Raw genomic sequence first — 20,022 nt, forward strand, 5'->3', positions numbered from 1 at the left:
ACATGAAAGTTACATAAAAGTTTATTTAATCTACGTTACACTAAAAGTTATTTCAATACAAGTTAGCAGTTATATGCAGGAAATATGTAGGTAGTGAACCTATTCTATGCAGCTAATTGAATTTGTTGTTATTAGAAAAATGCTTGAGGTATAAAATTCAAAGTAGTTTCAAAAGTTGTTTGCTTAAAATAAAAGAAGTTAAAAAAACTTGAATGTTAAAGTTATAAACATATAATTTAATAGTTCTTGTTCTATACTGGATTAAAATGTTTATTTCGCTTAATTTATGAAAATTTGTTATCAATTTTAGGTAAAACAGCCCTAAAGTTGTTACTTAAAATTTTTATGGGTTTAGAGATTAAACTTAAATCATCGTTCGTTTATTAAAATCACTAACTAGATATTATCTTTCTAACTATATTTTCGTAAGTTTCATCTTTATAACTGTTTGTTTTAATTAAAAAAGATAGTTCAATTTACTGAGTAAAAAGCTTATTTGGAAAATAATGTTAGTGAGAGTTAGTTTTTCTATTTATTACATCGTCTCGGTGGAAAAAAATCCTTGTCAAGTATTGATAAAATGATAGACTGCACTCTACAGTTTTGTTTATTTATAATGTTATTGAAAACTTACTCATGCATAAAAACAAGGTAAAACTAAGATGTTACATATTTAAACTTTTAAATTTATAAATCAATAAATATATGAGATATATAAATGTTTCAAAAATAAATTAAACTAATGCAACAAGTCAAAATTTAAATAAAAATAAAAGTTATCATGAGAAAATTTGAGTTTAAACCAAATATCAGCAAAACATTAACAACACTCAAAAGTCAAAAATTACTTTTTAATAGTATTGTATACTTATTTACGTCTTATTATCTTAACAGTTTATTATTGAAAAACATGAATAAATAAACCAAATAGCTACAAACAAAACTACAATCATCAATAAACCAAACGAAAAAAATTATCTCTAGTAAAAACAAGCCACTAAGATTCTAAAGCTTATACAAACATTGAAAAACGAAAACAAACTTACTTGGAAAATACTAAAAAGAGCAAAAAAATTAAACTACGAACAGAAACATTAAAGTTGTGTTTCAAAGAAGCCTTAATTGCAATCGAATCTAATAAGAACTGCATTAAGAAAAAAAAAACAGAATAAATAAACCAATGCAGATTGCAGACACAGAAAAAAAAGTAAACCAAACAAAAGACAAGATTTAAAATGTATACAAGACTAGTATAAAAAAATTTTGACTCTTAAATTGAATTTTGAGTTTTGTTGATGTTTTTAGATATTTAGCTAAAATTCAAATTTTTTAGATAAGTTTTAATTTCAGTAATTTTTTTAATCAGTACACATTTACCCAACTAAATATCTACAAATTTGGAATTTTGAATACGCAATTTCTTAGTTTTATAAATCTTTTTATGCGTAAACAAGTTTCAGATAACATTGTACATCAACAACATCTGTCAGCTAGGCATGGTAAAATTGAAAACCACTAATTACAGCTGTTTTTATCGCTATAGTAACTAGAAAGCTAAAGTAACAAAATATAGCTAATTTTCTACTTTTATACTTTACATTTGATAAAATTTCATAAGTTATTCTTTATTAATTTTAATATATTTAACACTATATTAAAATTACTATAGTGTTAAATTACTTAAGTTTCAATTTACAATGTACTAAAAGAATTTTAACACCTTGATTGTAATACTAAAACAGTTTATGATAATATTTTTACATACTACCTTAATTTTTTTTTTCAAAAACAAAAATAAAGTTCTTCTTAAATTATTTTTAGCTTTAAGTTTAAAAAATAAAACAGAATTAAAAAAATTTTATATTTAAAATAAATTTCATTTGTAACTTAATTTGTTGAATAAAAAATTAAGTTACAAGTTCAATAATTTTTTATTCAACATTATTATTTATTAACAATTTTTTTTTGTATAATTTTTTTTATAAGTTAAATACATAAGTTATTCAAGGTACATTAGACTTAAATGTTTTAATATCTTTATTAATCAATAAAAATTAGAAACAATATGTTTAGAGAAATACTTTAGAGTTATATTTACAGTATATAAAAATAGTTTTTTGTGTGCATGTTTTGTCCACAAATGAGAGTTGTAAATTAAAGGCTGATTTATTTTAAAGAGATAGCTATATAGTTTTAATTTGAGGCTACAAAATAAATCAAAGGTTTAAATAATGAAACTAAAAAGATTTTAGTTTAAATTAATTTTGATATCCTTAGTATGAGAAAACCTATCTTAAGAATATAAACTAACTATTATAACTATTTTTAAAGGTTTGTTTACATTTCAGATTAAAAAATCCTACTGCCGGGGATTTTTGATAGTGATATACATAATTTGAGACCCTTGTTACCATGTCTGCTGTCAGCTGCAAATGTAATGTGCTTTGAATACTTTACATTTACTTATTTGTTTTAAGTAAAGAGCAACAATAATAATGATCTCTAACAGACTAAGTAAAATAAAAGTTGTATTAAAAAAATAAACTCGTTTAAATTGTAATTGTAAATAAATTAAAAAGCACTATTAAAATTAAAAAAATATTTCAAGAATAAAATCAGCACCTACATTTGCACACTTAAATATTCTGAGCACCTACAAGGTTGCTACGGGTCAGGCTAAGTCAGTTATTTTGAAAAAAATCAGTTATTTTGTGGTCAAAATGACCAAAAGTCAGTTTTTATAAGTCAAAATGTCAGGATTTGTCAGTTCTAATTTACAAAATTCCTAAAAATTCAAAACCTTAAAATTTTTAAAAATCAACAAAAATACTGTAAAGTCAGATTAGAATTGCAAAATTTTCCTAGAAATATACTTACAAAATCATTAAATTCCAAAGCCTTCAAATGGTAAAATTAAATAAAAAAATCCTTTATAAAGTCAGACCAAAAGTGCAAAGTTTTTCAAGAAACGCGTTGAACTATTACCCTATTTGAACAAGTAGTTGTTGTATGTAGTCTTTTTAATGTTAATGATCTGTGGCAAGGACACTTTTGTAGTGAAACTTTGATATTTGAACCAAAGTCTATTTTACAAAGTTTTAGATTTAGACTGGTTTTTGTTTATGTAAGTTATTAAGATCTTTATAGTTAAGCACTTAGTGTAGTATTTTATGTAACAACTTTATGTGTATGATTTACTTATTTATAAAAAAAATTCAGAGTTATTTAAGTTAAAAAATTAGTAAAAGCAGATTGTGCTGTTTATTTTTGTATTTTAAAGATTTCATAACAAATAATAGGAAGAAGTTTTTTTTAAATGGACGTTTGGCTTACTTTATTATGGACATTGGTGGGGGTAAATAACTTTTTTTATTAATTTGATATTAATTTATAGAGTCTTGACTAACCTACAAGATGCTTTTTACAGATTTTAGAAACTCAAAATAACTTTTGAGATATGGCCAGTCAAAGTCGTAGGCAACATTAAGTTACTTATGAAAGGCACTAACTAAAATTCCAAAAAAAGACTATTTAACTAAAAATCTATCTTCTCCGTTTTTTGAATTTAGAAAAATTATTTAGAAAATTCTGTCAGAAAAAGTTTTAAAAAATTAAAGTTTCATTAAAAAGTTAACAAAATAAAACAGTCTTTTTCTGTCATAGAATTTTTATTTTGTTCCGACATAGTTTTCTAAATATTGCAAGGAACATTACCTGAAAGTTTGAGGTATTCATCTCAAAAAACGTAGGAGGAGATAGATTTTTAATGATTTCTAGTTATTTGCGGTGCCTCTCATAAGGAACCTAATGCAGTCTCCGACTTTGACAGGATATATCTTAAAAATTATTCAAATTTATTTATTATTTAAAGCTTAAAAAATCTGTCAAAAGCAACTTGTAGCTTAGTTAAAACTTAATGAAATAAGATCAAATTGTGAAAAAAAAGATAACCCCCCTTAAATAAACCTATTGCCTCCGACTTTGAGTGGCTTTATCTCAGTAACTATTTTGAATTTCTAAAATCTGTCAAAAGCATCTTGTAGCTTAGTTAGAATTCTATAAAATAAGATCAAATTGTAAAAATAGTGATTTAATCCCCTATGCCCTTATAATTATTATTAAGTTTGTAACATAATGATTTAGTTGGAACATTTTAATTAAAATTTCTATGTCAGTAGTTTATTTTACATTTGTGACACTTAGAGATTATTTGCAAAGAGGTAAGCAGTGAGAAAAAAGTATAACCAGTTCAGTGCAAAATTTTTATAATCAAGTTTATGATATTTATTTTCCATTCCAATTACTTATTTTTACTAGGGGTATGGAGTACAGCACATTTTTTGGTCATATTATAAAATGCATATGAGTACACATGATTAATATGTGTTTTTGCTTCATTAAGAAGAATCTAGAAAAAAAATAACTGCAAAAAAAAAAGGTAAATTTTTGCAAATGCTGTGGTGTATTATGACGTCATTGTTACACAAAATATGCAAATTTTGTAAAGTTGTACTTTTTTTTTAATGTAAAATGTGTTGAGTCAGCTAGCCAGAAATATATTACTTTTGTAATGTCATTTCAATTGCACTGTAATGAACTGCTGCAATTACTTACATTATTCATTGTTGAAATCTGTTGAAGTTGAAAGAATATTTAGAGCTTATTGCAGTTATGAGAAATAAGGCTTAAAATCAATAATGCAACATTTCATCGAAAACATAACAAAATATATTTTTATGTGTGCACTTAATGTGTATTTTGTGTAGCTGATAGAATGAACTCATGAACTTATCTAAAGATAACTGAAATAATAATATTATGTATATTATTACAGTTATCTTTTGCTGAAGTACACATTCCGAACACAGTAGCTATTCAATTGAAAGTTTGTAGCTAAGAACTACTAGTCTAAATAGAAAAAGAAACCTGACAGAAAGTTTTAATTTTGGTTCAAAAATGTGTACTGAATATTAAGTTCTAATAAAATGCGTACTTGTCAAAATAGGCACTCAGAATGAGTATGTAAGTGGAAGTGTGTACTTAAAACGCGTACCTATGAGGAACGTAAAAAATAAAAAAATTGGTTAAAATCTTAAAAATCCAGCTTAAATTTACAATATTCTGGGGTTTGTAATGAGTGGGAGCAACTGTTTTTTTTATTTTCTGAAAAAGAAGCATCTATAAAAGTTATCTTGGGAATCACTGGTATAAAACAATTAAAACTTTAGTGAAAATTTAAGGCTGCTTAAAAATTTAGTTAAATAAAGTTCTAAATTGAACAATATACAATTTTAGCTTATCATTTATTTTGTTTTAAGTACATTTTGGTCTGTAAACTTATTAAAACCTTGGGTAAACTTTTTTAGAATGACTGTAAAAAAATTGTTTTTCTTACTTTAATTTGCTGCTAAAGATTTTTGTTTTATAGTATTTGTTTTCTAACTATAAATTAGTTTTACAGCATTAACAGTTAAAGTAGTTTTTTAAAATGTTTACCTAATATCAATGTCAGGAATTCCTGTACCATCATTTAAAAATTTTCTGTAAATCTAATTACAATTTTAAATTTTTTGTTTAAATAAAAGCACAAGTGCAGTTAACTTTTCCATTCTAACTAGGTTTCTGTTGAAAAAAATACAACCTCGTTAATTTTAATTAAATAGTTGCATGCTTTGCGCTTGGGTGCATGATGACTATTCAAATTCTGACAATTAAAATTCTTAATAAAAAATTGAAACGGCTTAAAATAAAAAAGTAATGTATATTTGTCTAAAATAAAAAAATGCATATATAAATCATATAAATACCTACAGACTATTTTTTCTTTTTGCATAAAATTAAACATTTTTTGAGATATGGATTTATTAAAGAATAAAGTTAGTTATTTTTAGTAATATTTAAAATATCTTAAAAATATTTTAGATTTTTATAAAAAGATAAAAGTGGCTTGTAGATATTAATAAGATCTACATAAGAATTTTTTTTTTCAAATTTATATTACTTTTTGAGATATAGTCCTTTATACATTTTTTTAAGAATTTGAATTGTCAGAATTTGAGTTGTCCGAATTTGAGTTGTCCGAATTTGAATTGTCATGTAACCACTGCGCTTTACTCTGTAAATTGAGCAATTTTATACAGTTAACACAAAGAATTATATAAATTTTGTTAATACAAACTAAAATTTAATCAACTAGAAAATATTATGAATTAACCTTTTTCACTCAGTAATAGACTACTACTAGAAGAAATTCGTAGTGCACTATTAATTAATAAAAAAAAAAACTAATTTATCAGGTTTCGTTGTAATGGTTTTGTCAAAGCTAGTCAATAAAAATATATTTTGGAACTGGAAATTGCTTGCAGTACTCACTGGTCTGGCAACAACTTCTTGTCTGGCGTACAAGAAACAGGGTAAAATAAAAAAGTTTCTGAAAATATTCCTCTGTCAACTTGAATCTACGATAAATCCTTGGAGCATGGTCATTTATTTTCCGGATGCCAAATCTCCATGCAAGGACTTCTTGTTTAGAGATAAAGGCTGTTACAGGAAATCAAGTTGTAAGTTCAGCCATGACAAAAATTCATCAATGTACAAGCTGATCCAAGTCATTATGAAAGCTAAATGTACAATTCATTTGTGTATGTACAGGTTTTCTATTCTTGTGTTATTTGAATGCTTAATAAGTACCTATTACAAATTTGATGTAGCTACTAATTAGTTGCCTAATTTTAATATTTACCAAGTTTAATTTGTTACAAAATAAAAAAACAATATATGTAAAACTTTACTTTTTTAAAAAGATTATGATTTGCTAGAAAATTAAGATAAAAAAAATTAACTTAGAATAAAATAAATCAAATTGTTTTTAGACAGAGTATAGTAGTTTCATCAGTTATACTTGAAACTGCAAGTAAATTTCTTATTTTTTTTAGGACAAGCATTAGTAAAGTTTTAAAGGTTTTAGTAGTTGAAAACTTTTATTCATAACTTATCAACATCAGTACAGAAGATGAATCTTTTTTATCTTTTAAATTCGGATTAAAAGATAAAAAATATACAGTCAGTTATTTAATTTATCCTTAACATGTTTATTTAAAGCGTTATTAATTATTATTAAGTTTGTTTTTTAATATAAGGATTTATGAAAAAAAAAATCAATCTTTATTTTTAAACTTAACAAACATTAGTACAGAAAATAAATTGTTTTCTTCAATCTAAAAACAAACTTTAAAATAAAGTTTAAAATGTTTAGTTAATTATTTACTGTCACACATTTAAAGTGTCACATCAAACGAATTGTCGCAAGCAATACTGACAAAGCACAGGGAAGGTGTGGAGGTAAAGCTGCTCACAGATACAACTTACATGCACTTGAGCGGCTCCAGAACCAGGGATCTGATCGAAGCCGGCATACAAGTGAAGCATCTAGTTCAACAACAGGTTTTTGTAAATTGTGTAGAAATTTAGAGAGGTCAATTTAGTTTAGTACTGACAAGCATGTAGTTGAAGCTTGTTAAACTACAGCTACATATTCTGTTTTTTAAAGATTAGTCTGTTGTAGAAATTGTTTATACACTTAAACATATCTAAAGCTAGTTGTGTAAAAAACAAAGCATAAATATATAATTTAGTTACTAATGTCTAACAGATGTTTTGTTTTTAAGATTATTATACCTGATCTGTTCAATTAAAGATGCTACTTCATAAGATTATTTAAAAGCTGTTGTATTGTGTTATTACTTACACTCTGATAGTAGTTTCAGCTATCTTTACAGTTAAGGCTTTAGTTGATATTTTAAATTATATATATTTATAGTTTATTAGAAAAATACTAGTACGTATATTTCATAAAGGTAGTACATATGTACTAGTATTTTTAAAATCGGATTTTTCTAATAAACTATTTAAAAGACCTTCAAGTTGGCTCTGTAGAAGGTTTTTGAGTTTGAATAACCACCTTATTTTATATATTTATATAAATTTCTTTATCTTAGTTAAGCTTTTTTTTGAACCAAGTTGTTATGATGTAATTTGTTGTTTAATTTAGACTTAATTCAGTACTTTCTGGCAGCACTCTAATTAAATGATCAACAATTCTAAAAAATAAGCTTTTTAGAACTGTAGTACAGTTTACACTGTAAAGTGTACAGTACAAAAAATTTTTCTGTGTAAGCTAACTGTTGCAGTAAGCAAGTTTACACTTAACTTTTCAAAGCTTTTAAATAAGTTTTATGCTAGGATAACTACTGTAAAATAAACTTTTTTGTCTACATTTTTGTCAAAGCAGTATTTAGTATAACTTAAAGCAAAGTTTAACTGATTGTTTTTTTTACAATTTTAATAATAAGTTCTGTATTTTTTATTATCGAGCTATTAAAATAAGTTTAGTATACTAATTTTTAGTTCATAAATTTTTGTTTCAACGATAATCAACATTAATTAACCTTGCTAGACGAAAAGCAAAGTAAGCCAAAAAAGTTACTTGTGAAAACTTTTTATTAGAGAAGTTTTTTTTATCCTAGCAAAAAACTTTTAAAAACGTTTGAAAGTTGTATATTTTTAAGCAAAAACATTAAAATGAACATGATAGGTGACCTCTATGTGCTAGAAAGTTTCTTATAAATTCACAGGTGTACATGCACAACAAGTTTGTGGTCGTCGACTCTTCCCTGCTGGTCAGCGGTTCGGCCAATTGGACCAACTCGGCCATCATTGGGAACCACGAGGACGTGTTGATAACCACCCGGATGCAGATCGTCACGCCTTTCAACGAGCAGTTCGACAAACTGTGGGGTGCGGACAACTGCGTGGAAATTCCCTTGTGACGTCACAATATCAATGAGTGCAGTATTTTGTAAGACATTTATAAGTGATCGTGATTTTCACGTTTGAGTTTTGTTTTTAAAAGTATTTAATAATTTTAATGGCGAGCAAGGCTATGTTATAGTTTTATCAGGAGGAGAAACTTATATTTTTAAGGTATAAGTTTTTTCTACTTTTGTTAAACTTTAGGTGTAGTACAAATGTACGTTGTTTAATTACAAGCGTTTTTGTTAGTTTATTATTATACAAAATTTTTTTAAAATTAACTTAAAAGAATAATGTTTTCTGTTAAATTAGATTTTTTTTGATTAATTATTGAAATCCTCTCGATGTAATAAGTTTTTTATAAGCGATAAAATAACCAAACTTTCATTAGTTCTTTCTTTAACAGTTCTAGTATTTTACAAAAGAGTGTTTCGTTTAAGAAAATAAAAAAAAAAGTTTTATGTTTTGTAACTAGAAAAGTTTCAGTATTAAAGTAATTAAACTATTAGCATTTTGACTTGATTTTATACTTTAAATATGTAGTTTCTATTTTTTATTGACAAACATTTATCTTGAGTAAGAAAAAGGATTCTGTTTAAATTTTAACTTGTTTAAAATTGAATATAAGATAAGTCTAGTAAAGTTATTCAGATATTTCTTTTCTTACGTAGACTACTTTTTGTTAAATTCCTTACTTATTGTTGACAATTGTTTTAGTTTGTTCACAGAATTAGTAAATCAAATGGTTATGATTTTTCTAATTCTCTTAAGTTACAATATATTATTTAATTAAAAAAATTAGTATAAAATAGCTGATTATTGCTTCTGAAGACTTATATAATATTTTTTATCAAAAGCGGCAAAGTTTTTAAAAACGACTAGGTTTTTGATGATTTGAAAAAAAAGGTCGATTTTTTCATCATTTAGTTTGATCATACAGCATTAAATACAAAGTTTTCAAATTTTTTTTTCACTTTATGCAGGGTTGCCACACACTCAAGGAACTCAGGGAGTTTTCGAGTTATAGAAAATCTCAGGAAAACTCAGGGAATTTTGATTCTTTTTTTTTAACTCAGGGAAACTCAGGTCAGTTTTGGTTTTTTCTAAAAATTTCAGGGAAATTTTAAGATTTTTGAACGATCTCAGGGAAATTTTTTCTAGATCTAGAATGAGATTTAGTTAATCCAGCTTCAATATTTTGTTCAAAAAAGTTAGATTTAATTATATTTAAGTGTTTATTTAGAAATTTTTTAGTCTTGCGGCTAGTTCTTCAATATTCTTAGAATTAACATTGCAATTTTTTAATAAATTGTAAAAAATTTAAGGTTTTGAAAAATTTCAGGGAAGTTTAAGGTCACTCATGGGAGATTTTTTGACTCAAAGAGTGGCAACCCTGTTTATGATAACACTTTAATTATATTTATCTTATCACTGTAAAAGTATTTACTAAGCAGCACATTTTCAAAACTTAAGTGTTTAAATAATGTATTATTTGAGATCTAGTCTAAATATATTATAATTTATATAAGAAACTAATTTTAGTTAAAGAAATGAGTCAAAAAAAACAATGATAGAAATCCATTAAGTCAATGAAATATTTAAAAAAACTTAGTTGATATATTTATTACATTAAAATTTTCCCATACTTGTGATAAAATTCATATTTGTGTTTTACGTTTTTGAAGCTCTGAGAGTCGTATTCCCACATAAGAACTTTAATAGATTTTTATTCTTCAGTTATTTTAGATGACTAGTTCTTAATTTCGGGTTTAGCTGAAACGGGTAGGTGCCAAAGCTGCATGGACGGACTTTTTCGAACGAAGGGGTACTTATGCATGTGTTAAAAAATTTTCATTCTATTTCTTCTATAATATATTTTTTGTTTTTTTTTACCTTACCCTTAGTCAAATTTTTATCTTTGTTATATATTGTTTTTTTTATTTTTCTATCACTTTTATCTTTGGTCAGAGTTTTTACTCTTACGCAACATTTATCCTCCGTGCAAAGGCTTATTCGTGCAAGACTGACCCGTCTCCCGCTGAAACAGTGTGTGTTCTTGTAGTTTGACTTAATTCGAAGGAAACTAATTTCTTTTTTTTTTGTAAATTTTTGTGTGAGCGTTAAGGTAGTTTGTTAAACTACTTAATAATAAATGTTGCTAAGTATTATTATTTTTTTAAATTTAACTGAATCTAAGTTGATCCCTCAAAAAATCTGCTAGCTTAAAAAGTAACTAAAACCCGATAGTTTTTTTAACTCCCTTTGTTTTCACAAATTTATAACAATATTTCACTTACGTTTTACCTACAACGTGTAAGAGTTTGTATTAAATTTTATGTTTTTACTTACTTTTAACAGTTTTTGGACGTTATCTCTGATTAAAAATTTATTTTACTAAAGTTAATTTTAAATTTTTTATGTTTTATCAGTTAAATTGTGCAAAATATTTAGGTCCAGAATTAAAATGCTTCTGTTTCGAGTAATAATTATGTAGTTTTCTTTGTTAATACGAAAAACTTGAATAAAAGTTAAAATGCCTAATTTCTTTTAAACAACAAATCATTGCTGTTTATGCTAAGTTAAAATGTTACTTTTTAGCTAACTTTTCTGTAATACTTAACTAATTAAAAATTCAATGTTATTAATTGGAATATGCTTCCATAACAGAATTTACTTTTTCTAAACTTGTGTTTACTCAAAGATAGTTTTTAAATATATTGCAATTCTACAGATTATATTTAGTTGGTAAGTGCTCTTTTTAAATTTATTGTTACCATTTAACAAAAAAGTTATTTTATTTATTTGTACGTTTATAAAAATAATTAAAGCAGTAAAATGAAAGATATGATCCTAAGATAATGTAATCAGCATATAATTTTTTATATTTTCAGTTTTTGTAAATAAACTCTTTCATTACTTAGTTCAACAATAAAAAGTTCATTAAAGATAATAAACATTGTCACTATTTTAAGTTGATTATCAACAATATGAAACACCTCAAAATAAATAAATATTAAAAATTATGTAGAACTTATAAGTTGTGTGTTTTATAATAAAATTAAGATAAATCATGGGAAAATGTTGTTTTAAGGTCATACAATTTTGTACAGATATGTATTCAAGTAACAACATTCCCTTACATAAAAAAATACCTTTAAAACAATTACGACTTTAATTTTTTGGTAAAATTCATAGTAACCCTGTTAAAATCAACAAAATTAATGTAGTTGTTAATTTTCGGGTTGTAAATGCTCCAGGGACGTAGCTAGCTCAAAAAGTTACTAATCTGCAAAAATTTAAACATCTGAAATAACACGTCTTAGCGGGAACACTGCAATTTAAACTACCCCTAATGTTATTGAATTAAATCTGAAAATATGCAGTTATCTTAATACATCAAAAATGGAATGTTGATGTTCGAGTGATAACTGTATTCAAGGCAATTTACTTTGCTCCACACCCCCTATGACTCTTTATGTCATGCATGCCCTTTGTGTAGACCCAGAAAACAATTGTTAAAAATAAGTATTAAAATCACAATTTAACTCAAAAACATTTATGTTGTTTTCAAAATCAAACATTTAACACAACAAGTTATGCAAATTTTTGTAACATAATTGTGTGATTTTGATTTTTGAAGCCACAGCTTTCATTAGAATCAATTTTGCAATGCAGCTTTTTGACAAATTAAAGCTTTAACGCGCTAATTTTTTCGACTTTAAAAATGCTAAAGAGTACATATATGTCAAAATTATCTATTAGGAGGGAATAACTAAGTATAAATAAATACTAAAAGCTAAGAAAGCAGAGTCAAGCAAGTTTTTTCGTATACGTTTCTGTAGATTTGCAGAAACGTACCAAGCTATGTCCCTGAAATACTCTATTCACTGCTGCTCCATAAATATCTCTTCTACATACAGCTTTATAAAAAAAATCTTTATTATTGTTCATTCAGCTGTTTTTTGAAGTATGTTACTTTTTTTTGTTTTAAATTCTATTATGGTCAGAGTATGGAAAACTTATAGACAAACTATTTATAAGTTAAAGCTTTAAGATTGATGGCTTTTACATTAATTAAAATATGTGTAAACTAAATCCGGAAAATTTTTGCACCCCAAGCTATCAAGTCCCCACATACATAAAAGAGACTTTTTTTTTAACTTTTTGCTTTTCACGTAAACAACACCAGTTTATCTAGAGCAAATTTTTAAATTTTCAACGCAAATGCAAAGGACCCAATTTTTGACTTCGTCTAGCTCTTCACCATAAACTCAAAAATGTCCATTGTCAGTTTGAAAATGAGTATTGTGCGTCCCTAAGGAATTTAATGCACACAAAAGTTTTACGAACCCCAAAATAAATTTCGTGTGCAAGGGTGCAATATTTTAAATTCGTTATTTCACTATACAGCAATTAAAAAAATACCTAAATTCTATTAATTAGTTTGTTTTACATATAGGGGTGCTATTCATACGAAAAACTTTAAAAACTATACTTCTATGTTCAACCAAAAACTAAGTTAGTAAACTATTTGTTTTAGTTAGGAAACTATATTATTTATAACAACAGTAGTAAAAATTTCTAAAACTACTTAAAAATTATACTAGAATTTGTTCCAATAATATTAATTTTTAAGATTTTGTTAAATTAAGTAACTTTGCTCTAAGAAAAGGTGCAAAAACTATGTTTTTTCAAAAAAAGTACTTATTATAACTTTATATTTGTGCATAACGGTTCTTTTAGTATAGGTTTGCTAATTATAAACTCTTCTTTTGAACTTTGTGTACAAACTTCTTTACAAAAAAAAATTAATTCAAAAATACTATAATATTCTGTTTGATAGGTAAGAAAATATGTTTATACAAAAGTTTGAAAACTAACCGACAATTCTGACAAAACTTTATATAAAGTGTCAAGACTGAAAAAAAACTAATCAAAAACAATCTTTTTAATTGGTAAGCTTTAGTTTTAAAAACTTTTTACATAAAATAATAGCTTAATGCTATAAGATTTTAGTTTGTCAAAAATATTTTTAAAATTATTAGTTGTAAAAAAAAACCTTAAAGCACACTAAATGGTTTTCAAATGATTCAAAACGCAAATTTTATCTAAGTTGCATTTGTATGTAGTTATATTTTACTGAACTTAAGAATTCAAGTAAAAAATGATAATTTAAAGTTTACTTAATTGTTGATAATTAAAAAAAAGCTTTGAATACGCTTGTGTAGATTTATTTTTTAATATACGCAGAATTAAAAAAACATTTAAGTGCCAAATTTTTTGTTAAATTAAAATTATAAATGCTGTAACGGCACAAGTTGTCAAAATTAATCATTCAGAAGAAATAATATTTAAAAAATAGTTTGTAAAGTAAATATCAAATGCAGAAATTTTAAGGTGCTACTTTTTTGTTCCATACAGTTTTGTTTACACATGGTTTCACCTGAAAAGAGTTTTTCAAGTGCAAAAATTTATAACATCATTGTACTTTTGTAAAGTATTTTTCACTTTTGAGCAAACAAAAAAAAAACTTTTTAAATGTTTTAATGCTTTCATATAAAGTTGTTAAATTAGTATATAGTATTTTAAACATGGCTTACATGACACATAATAAACACCACAAATCAGGTATTGTGTTGTACAAACAAAAATATATTTATCTTGTATGGTTTTTTTTTTAATTTTAATGAGTTTGTTTTTTGGTAAATTGTAAGATATTCAAATCATATTTAAGCATTAATATTAAGCTTATGTATAGGTAAATTATTTGTATAAAATATGTTGCATGTATTATAATTTATAATGAATTATTCTTTAAGAAGAAGTGCTAAGAAAGATTTTTAATGTAGTTATTTCAATGAAGCATTAAAAACTACTGATGAAATTATTTGGAATTTCAAAATTTATTTACGCTTATATTTGTAACAGTTTGATAATTATTGAATAAAAAAGGTTTTAAAACTTACCTCGGTAGAAGTTTTAGTTTTTCGGTTGACGTAAACAGTAGAGATAAACTCAGCATGTTTTGTAGTTTTTAGTATTCTTAGCTGTTACATAATAAAAAATGTTACTACAAAAGATAAAACTTCGAGTATATAATAAGATAAGTACAAAACATCGTTTGCATTATTATTTAAAAGCCCTAGACAAGACTTTAAAAGGTATCCGTGGTGTGCGACTCAATAACTGAAAGGTTCTTTGTGCACTAGGTCCTAAAACTTAACATTTTGAGCGTCTAATTTGTTGTTAAATAGACTGTTAGGTTAATAAACAAATGTATTCCAACTTAACAAAGTTGATAAATAAAACTGTAATTACATATTAATAAATCAGTTTTTTTTTCTAACCCAATGAAATATTTTACTTAGTTTAACTTTTCCATGAATATTTAAAAATAAATGTAGCTTCAACCAGTAAAAAAATAATTTGATCAAAAAAAGTCTGTTTAATATCTACAACGAACAGCACATTATCCAGACAGATTTATTTACACAAGGTTTTTCAAGTAAAGCACTTTCTTTCAAAAGCATGTTTGCTTGAATTTCTAACATCATTGTTTGTTCTACAAACAAATGCAGCTATAAAGCAAAAAAGTATATCTAGCTTAGCTTTAAATTTATTTACTAGTCCTAAGTACAGTGTAAGAACTTTAAACATGGCTTATATGACCCATAATAAGCATCACAAATCAGGTATTTTAGTCAAAAAGTTTGAAAGTATATAAAATAATTGTTGTTGTATGATTAAGTTTTGTTAAATTAGTTAACATTTAATTAATTTATTGTTTAATTTATCTCAATTTTTTTTTTGAGGTGGTAAAAATGATTTAGTAAGATTAGAAGGAGTTATTGTATATGAAACTTTCAAAGTTGTTCAAACAAGTATTGCAGATTAAATGTTTCTTAACTCCAACTTTTTTCATACATGTGTTTAAGTTATAATCGTTCATCAATTATTTTATGATAACCAATACTTTTTGTTTTTAAACAATTTAGTTTTGAAAGCTTAAGCTGTACAGTCTAAAATAAAAGTAAACCCAGGTAAACGAAATTAGTTTTTAAAAAAGTATAAAACTTAGTAAAACTGCTTTTAACAGTTTAGTTAAGTAGATTTTTGTTTAATTTTTGAGCATCTTACAAACCAGTCTTGTTGAAACGTTGAGGTGTTTCCCCTAATATTTGCTGAGTCAGTAAAATGAAAACTTTTTTCATGATTTGTTTATTTTTAGTTATTAAAACTTATTTTCAATTAGTTTTTAATATGTTTGGGTAAGGTGGGTTAGGGATAAAGGTATAAATAAAAACAAGTTTAAAAAAAAGCCTTAAAAGTTATTCTTACTCAGCAAATATTAGGGTAAACACCTTAATATTACAATCCCTTACAAACTGTACACTTTTACCATTTTACACTTTTTTATAAAGTTTTTGGCCTTGTTCAACTAATATTCCAATTTAAATTAAACTCACAGGGGATGCGGTCCCCCTCCAGTGCAACCTGATGTTTACAGAGTTTATGGAATGAAGCACTGTCCGTTCGTGCAAAGATCCAAGCTGATTATGCACGCATGCAACTTTGAGTTGGTTAAAAAATAAAATAAACAACTTTAAACACGACGAATTAAATGTTATATGTGTTGTAATTCAATAAATAAATGTTTTATATTATTGCAACTCGTCAAAATATAAATTAATTTTTTCATATTATGAGTCGATAGTTATTTAAACCTTTAGCAAAACTTTAAAACTTTTTGCAACTATAATATAACAACTACTTATCAATTTGCATTTTCGCTTTTATTAACGTTTTTTGTGTAAAGGCACATATCTCAACAAATAAATCGTCCATCTAATTATTCATACGTTTTACTACCAATAAATATTGCCTTACTACAATTTTTTGTATTTTATCTTTCTAACTATTTTACATTTCTTTAAAGCCACGAAACTATCAACATCAACACTCTCGACAAGCCCGATTGGTTTTACGAGAAAAACTCCCGCGGAAAAGTCCCGGTGCTGGAGTACAACGGCAGCATCCTCAACGAGTCTGACGTCATAATGCGTTACGTCATCGGCGCGACGGGTAAGGAGAATGAGTTGGTCACTCAGGATCCGATGAGGAGAGCGAAGGAGGAACTACTGATCATCGACTTGAACCAGGTATGAGTTTATTATAAACTTTAAAATGTGATTAATGACCTTTAAAAAAAATAAAACGTTGTACTCTTTTTTTGGTGAGTTTTTTACTAAAAGTATTATGAGAATCACTGGCCTTTATCACTTTTGTTATCGAAAAAAACATTTTCCAAATGGGGAGGTGTTGCAAAAGTCTGTGCAATATCAGCTTTTTTTATATACAACCAATGGTTTTCTAACATTTGTTGGCCTCTAAACATGGGAACAACTGACTAAAAGCAGTTGTCTTCAAAAGAAGCAAGCTCTAATGGTTATCAAATTAATTTACTTTTTGAAATATAAGTAAAAAATTGATTAACAAGTAGTTTATATGTGAAAAAGCAACAATTAAATTTTTTTATTATACACATAACACAAAAAACATTAAATTCAATTGTATTTTCCCAGGCGATTGTCGGTTGGTTCTCCCACGGTAAAGCTGACAGCGACGAAAAGAGAGAAGAAGCGACTAAAATGATCGTGGACAGCTTCAACAAGCTGGAAAGTTTCCTGAAAAACCACAGCTCTGACTACGTGGGAGGCGACCGGCCCCGCTTCAACGACTTCATGTTCTGGCCCATACTGCAGAGGCTGGCCATCGGGCATCGGGGCCTGCTGGACGGGAACGCCACGGTGAAGAAGTACCACGCGCGGATGCTGACCAACGAGTCTGTCAAGGCGTGCAAGCACCCGGATGAAGTTGACAAGGAGTTTTACGAAGCTTACTTCAAAGGAGACGCGACCAAGTACGACAAAATATAAACTTGTTTACCGTGATTTTGCTTTGAAAGGTAGTCAATAAAAATTTCCATGATAAATTTGAACAAACAAAAAATTATGTTGTGAGTATTACCGTTTTTAAATGTGCAAATAGGCTGAAATATTTGTTAAGTTTAAAAATTGGCTAAAAATAAATATTGCATTTTGAAAGAAGAAATAATAAAACTTAAACTGATTACGTAGACTTTTTATGAACTAGTGTCTTTAAAAACAAATGATGTCAGTAAAGTACAAACATTTCTTTTATTGTCAAAATGTACTTTAAATTCAATAAAAAGATGGAGAAAAACTTAACTTTTACTTAATTTTACTTAATTTAGTTTTAATTGAGACAATTAACTTCTGTCATTTCTAATTATAATGTCATTAGTCAACGTAAACAAAATAAAGCAAGCGTAAAATGTTGCTGTTTTTAAATGCAAAATAAAGTTACATATGTTGTATAAACCGTTAAAAACAAACTTAAGTAAAAAAAGAACTTTCTTCAAGAAATATTTTATTTAAGTAATTTAGAGGTATTTTTATTTATGGAGACATTAAAAGCTGTATAAACTTTATAAGGATTGGGAAAAAGTTAGCCCGCGGGTTTGATTCGGCCTGTCAAGAAATTTACTAACCTGAAACTTATAATTTACTTATAAAAATAAATTTGAAATCATCAAATGGTAATTTATTAATATAATATAGATTAAATTGTGAGTATGGTGTGGTATTTAATGGTATTTTTATGCATAACTGTAGTTAGACAAAATATTTATTTTGTTACAACCTTACAAAATAATGCGGGAAATCAAAATATGTGTCTAATAAAAACAGTCTGTTGTATACTAAAAACTATCATATCTAACGTGTCGACTAGAAAAGTTTTCTTATCCTCATTTAAGTCCTTAAAAAAATATTGAAGTAAATACAATCCTAGAGCTAAACATTTTAACGATATATGGCTTAGAATGAAAGTGAATTTCGCATTTTTTGAATATCAAAATAATTTGTGAACACTAAAAGTTGTTAAAGAGACTCGTAATCGAGTTTAGATTAGTTACTAAATGTTTTTAATCCTTATTTTAAACTGAGTGTCTGAAAATATCAGCAGTAAAAATAGTAGATACTATCTTTTTAATAAATTTAAAATTCTTTCTACATTGTACTTAAAGATATAATAAGTAAAAAGCTTTTAAAACTTACTAACTCAGTAACTTTATTATGTTTACAAAAGTATATCAAAATTAAATAAGTATAATAAAAACAAATATGTATACAGTATTTATGATTCAATTCTAGAAATACATAAGTACCTGTTCAACTGTTCAATTTACATCTATTGTTTACGACAGTTTGGTTTTTCATTAATTATTTCAATCTTCTCTTAAACGTTTTTACAAGTTAAAAGTGGTTAGATCAATAAACTTTAAGTTTAACAAAATTTTCTTAAAAACTCCAAAAATTGATAAAACTTTGAGCTAAACATTAACTTGAAATGACAACTACCATTAAAATACGAAATCGTACTAAGTGTACAAAACTATAATAAGTTACTTCTTTATAACTAAAACATTTATAAATTACATTAAATTATATAAACAATGATAAACAATTTGTTATAACGTGTTAAATTAAAGATTGAACTTAAAATAATAAAAAGTTCTACACTCAAATAAATATTTAAGTATATTCATATCTTAATTAAAATATGTGAAAAAATTTAAGGTATAAAGTGTAAAAAGTTAACTTTTAAGAATTAAAAGTTAAAAGCAATTTTATTATTAATAAACTGAAATCTATAAAAAACTGTGTAAAAAAATATGAAATTTAAACTAGGTAATGTTTACTTTGACTTTTTGATATTTCCTAACCTTTATAAAGCTTTAATAATTCCGAGTTACATTATTTAAAAAAATCATTATTAATATTCAAATTAATCCTATACTTTTTTAAACTATACTGAAAATCACAATGTTTTGGTTGTCGTTGTTTACTAAACAGGTGTACGTTAACTTTTCCAAAAGATTCAAGCTACTTAAGGTTAAACACTCTCATCGTAAGTTTACAATTTCAGATAATTTAGTTTAAAGTTTTAAAGTTTACATTTTTGTCCATTGTGTAATTTTACCACTATCTGTGAACTTATGTAAGAGTAATTCAGTTTAGGGACCATACAAGGTTGTCATAACAAGGTTCTTTAATATCCGCATGTATAGTAAAACTAACCAAAAACTAATTGTCTTTGATTAGTATTTACTCACGTTAAAATAAAATT

General features: G+C 25.9%; 2 protein-coding genes across 2 annotated transcripts; both read left to right on the plus strand.

The window, feature by feature from the left end:
• Window positions 1–6,307: 6,307 nt before the first annotated feature.
• Window positions 6,308–8,828, plus strand: LOC145841278 (mitochondrial cardiolipin hydrolase-like). The gene is made up of 3 exons (XM_082948644.1): window positions 6,308–6,651; window positions 7,284–7,443; window positions 8,634–8,828. Exons 1-3 carry the CDS (start codon window positions 6,308–6,310, stop codon window positions 8,826–8,828), a joined length of 699 nt encoding a protein of 232 aa, XP_082804770.1.
• A 6,638-nt stretch (window positions 8,829–15,466) lies between these two features.
• Window positions 15,467–17,747, plus strand: LOC145841279 (glutathione S-transferase omega-1-like). The gene is made up of 4 exons (XM_082948645.1): window positions 15,467–15,519; window positions 16,280–16,387; window positions 16,748–16,970; window positions 17,394–17,747. The coding sequence occupies exons 1-4, from the start codon at window positions 15,467–15,469 to the stop codon at window positions 17,745–17,747; spliced, it is 738 nt and encodes a 245-aa protein (XP_082804771.1).
• The last annotated feature ends 2,275 nt before the right edge of the window (window positions 17,748–20,022 follow it).

Source organism: Thalia democratica, chromosome 7, assembly GCF_965202585.1.
Source record: "Thalia democratica chromosome 7, ktThaDemo2.hap1.1, whole genome shotgun sequence".
NCBI classification, from domain to species: Eukaryota; Metazoa; Chordata; class Thaliacea; order Salpida; family Salpidae; genus Thalia; species Thalia democratica.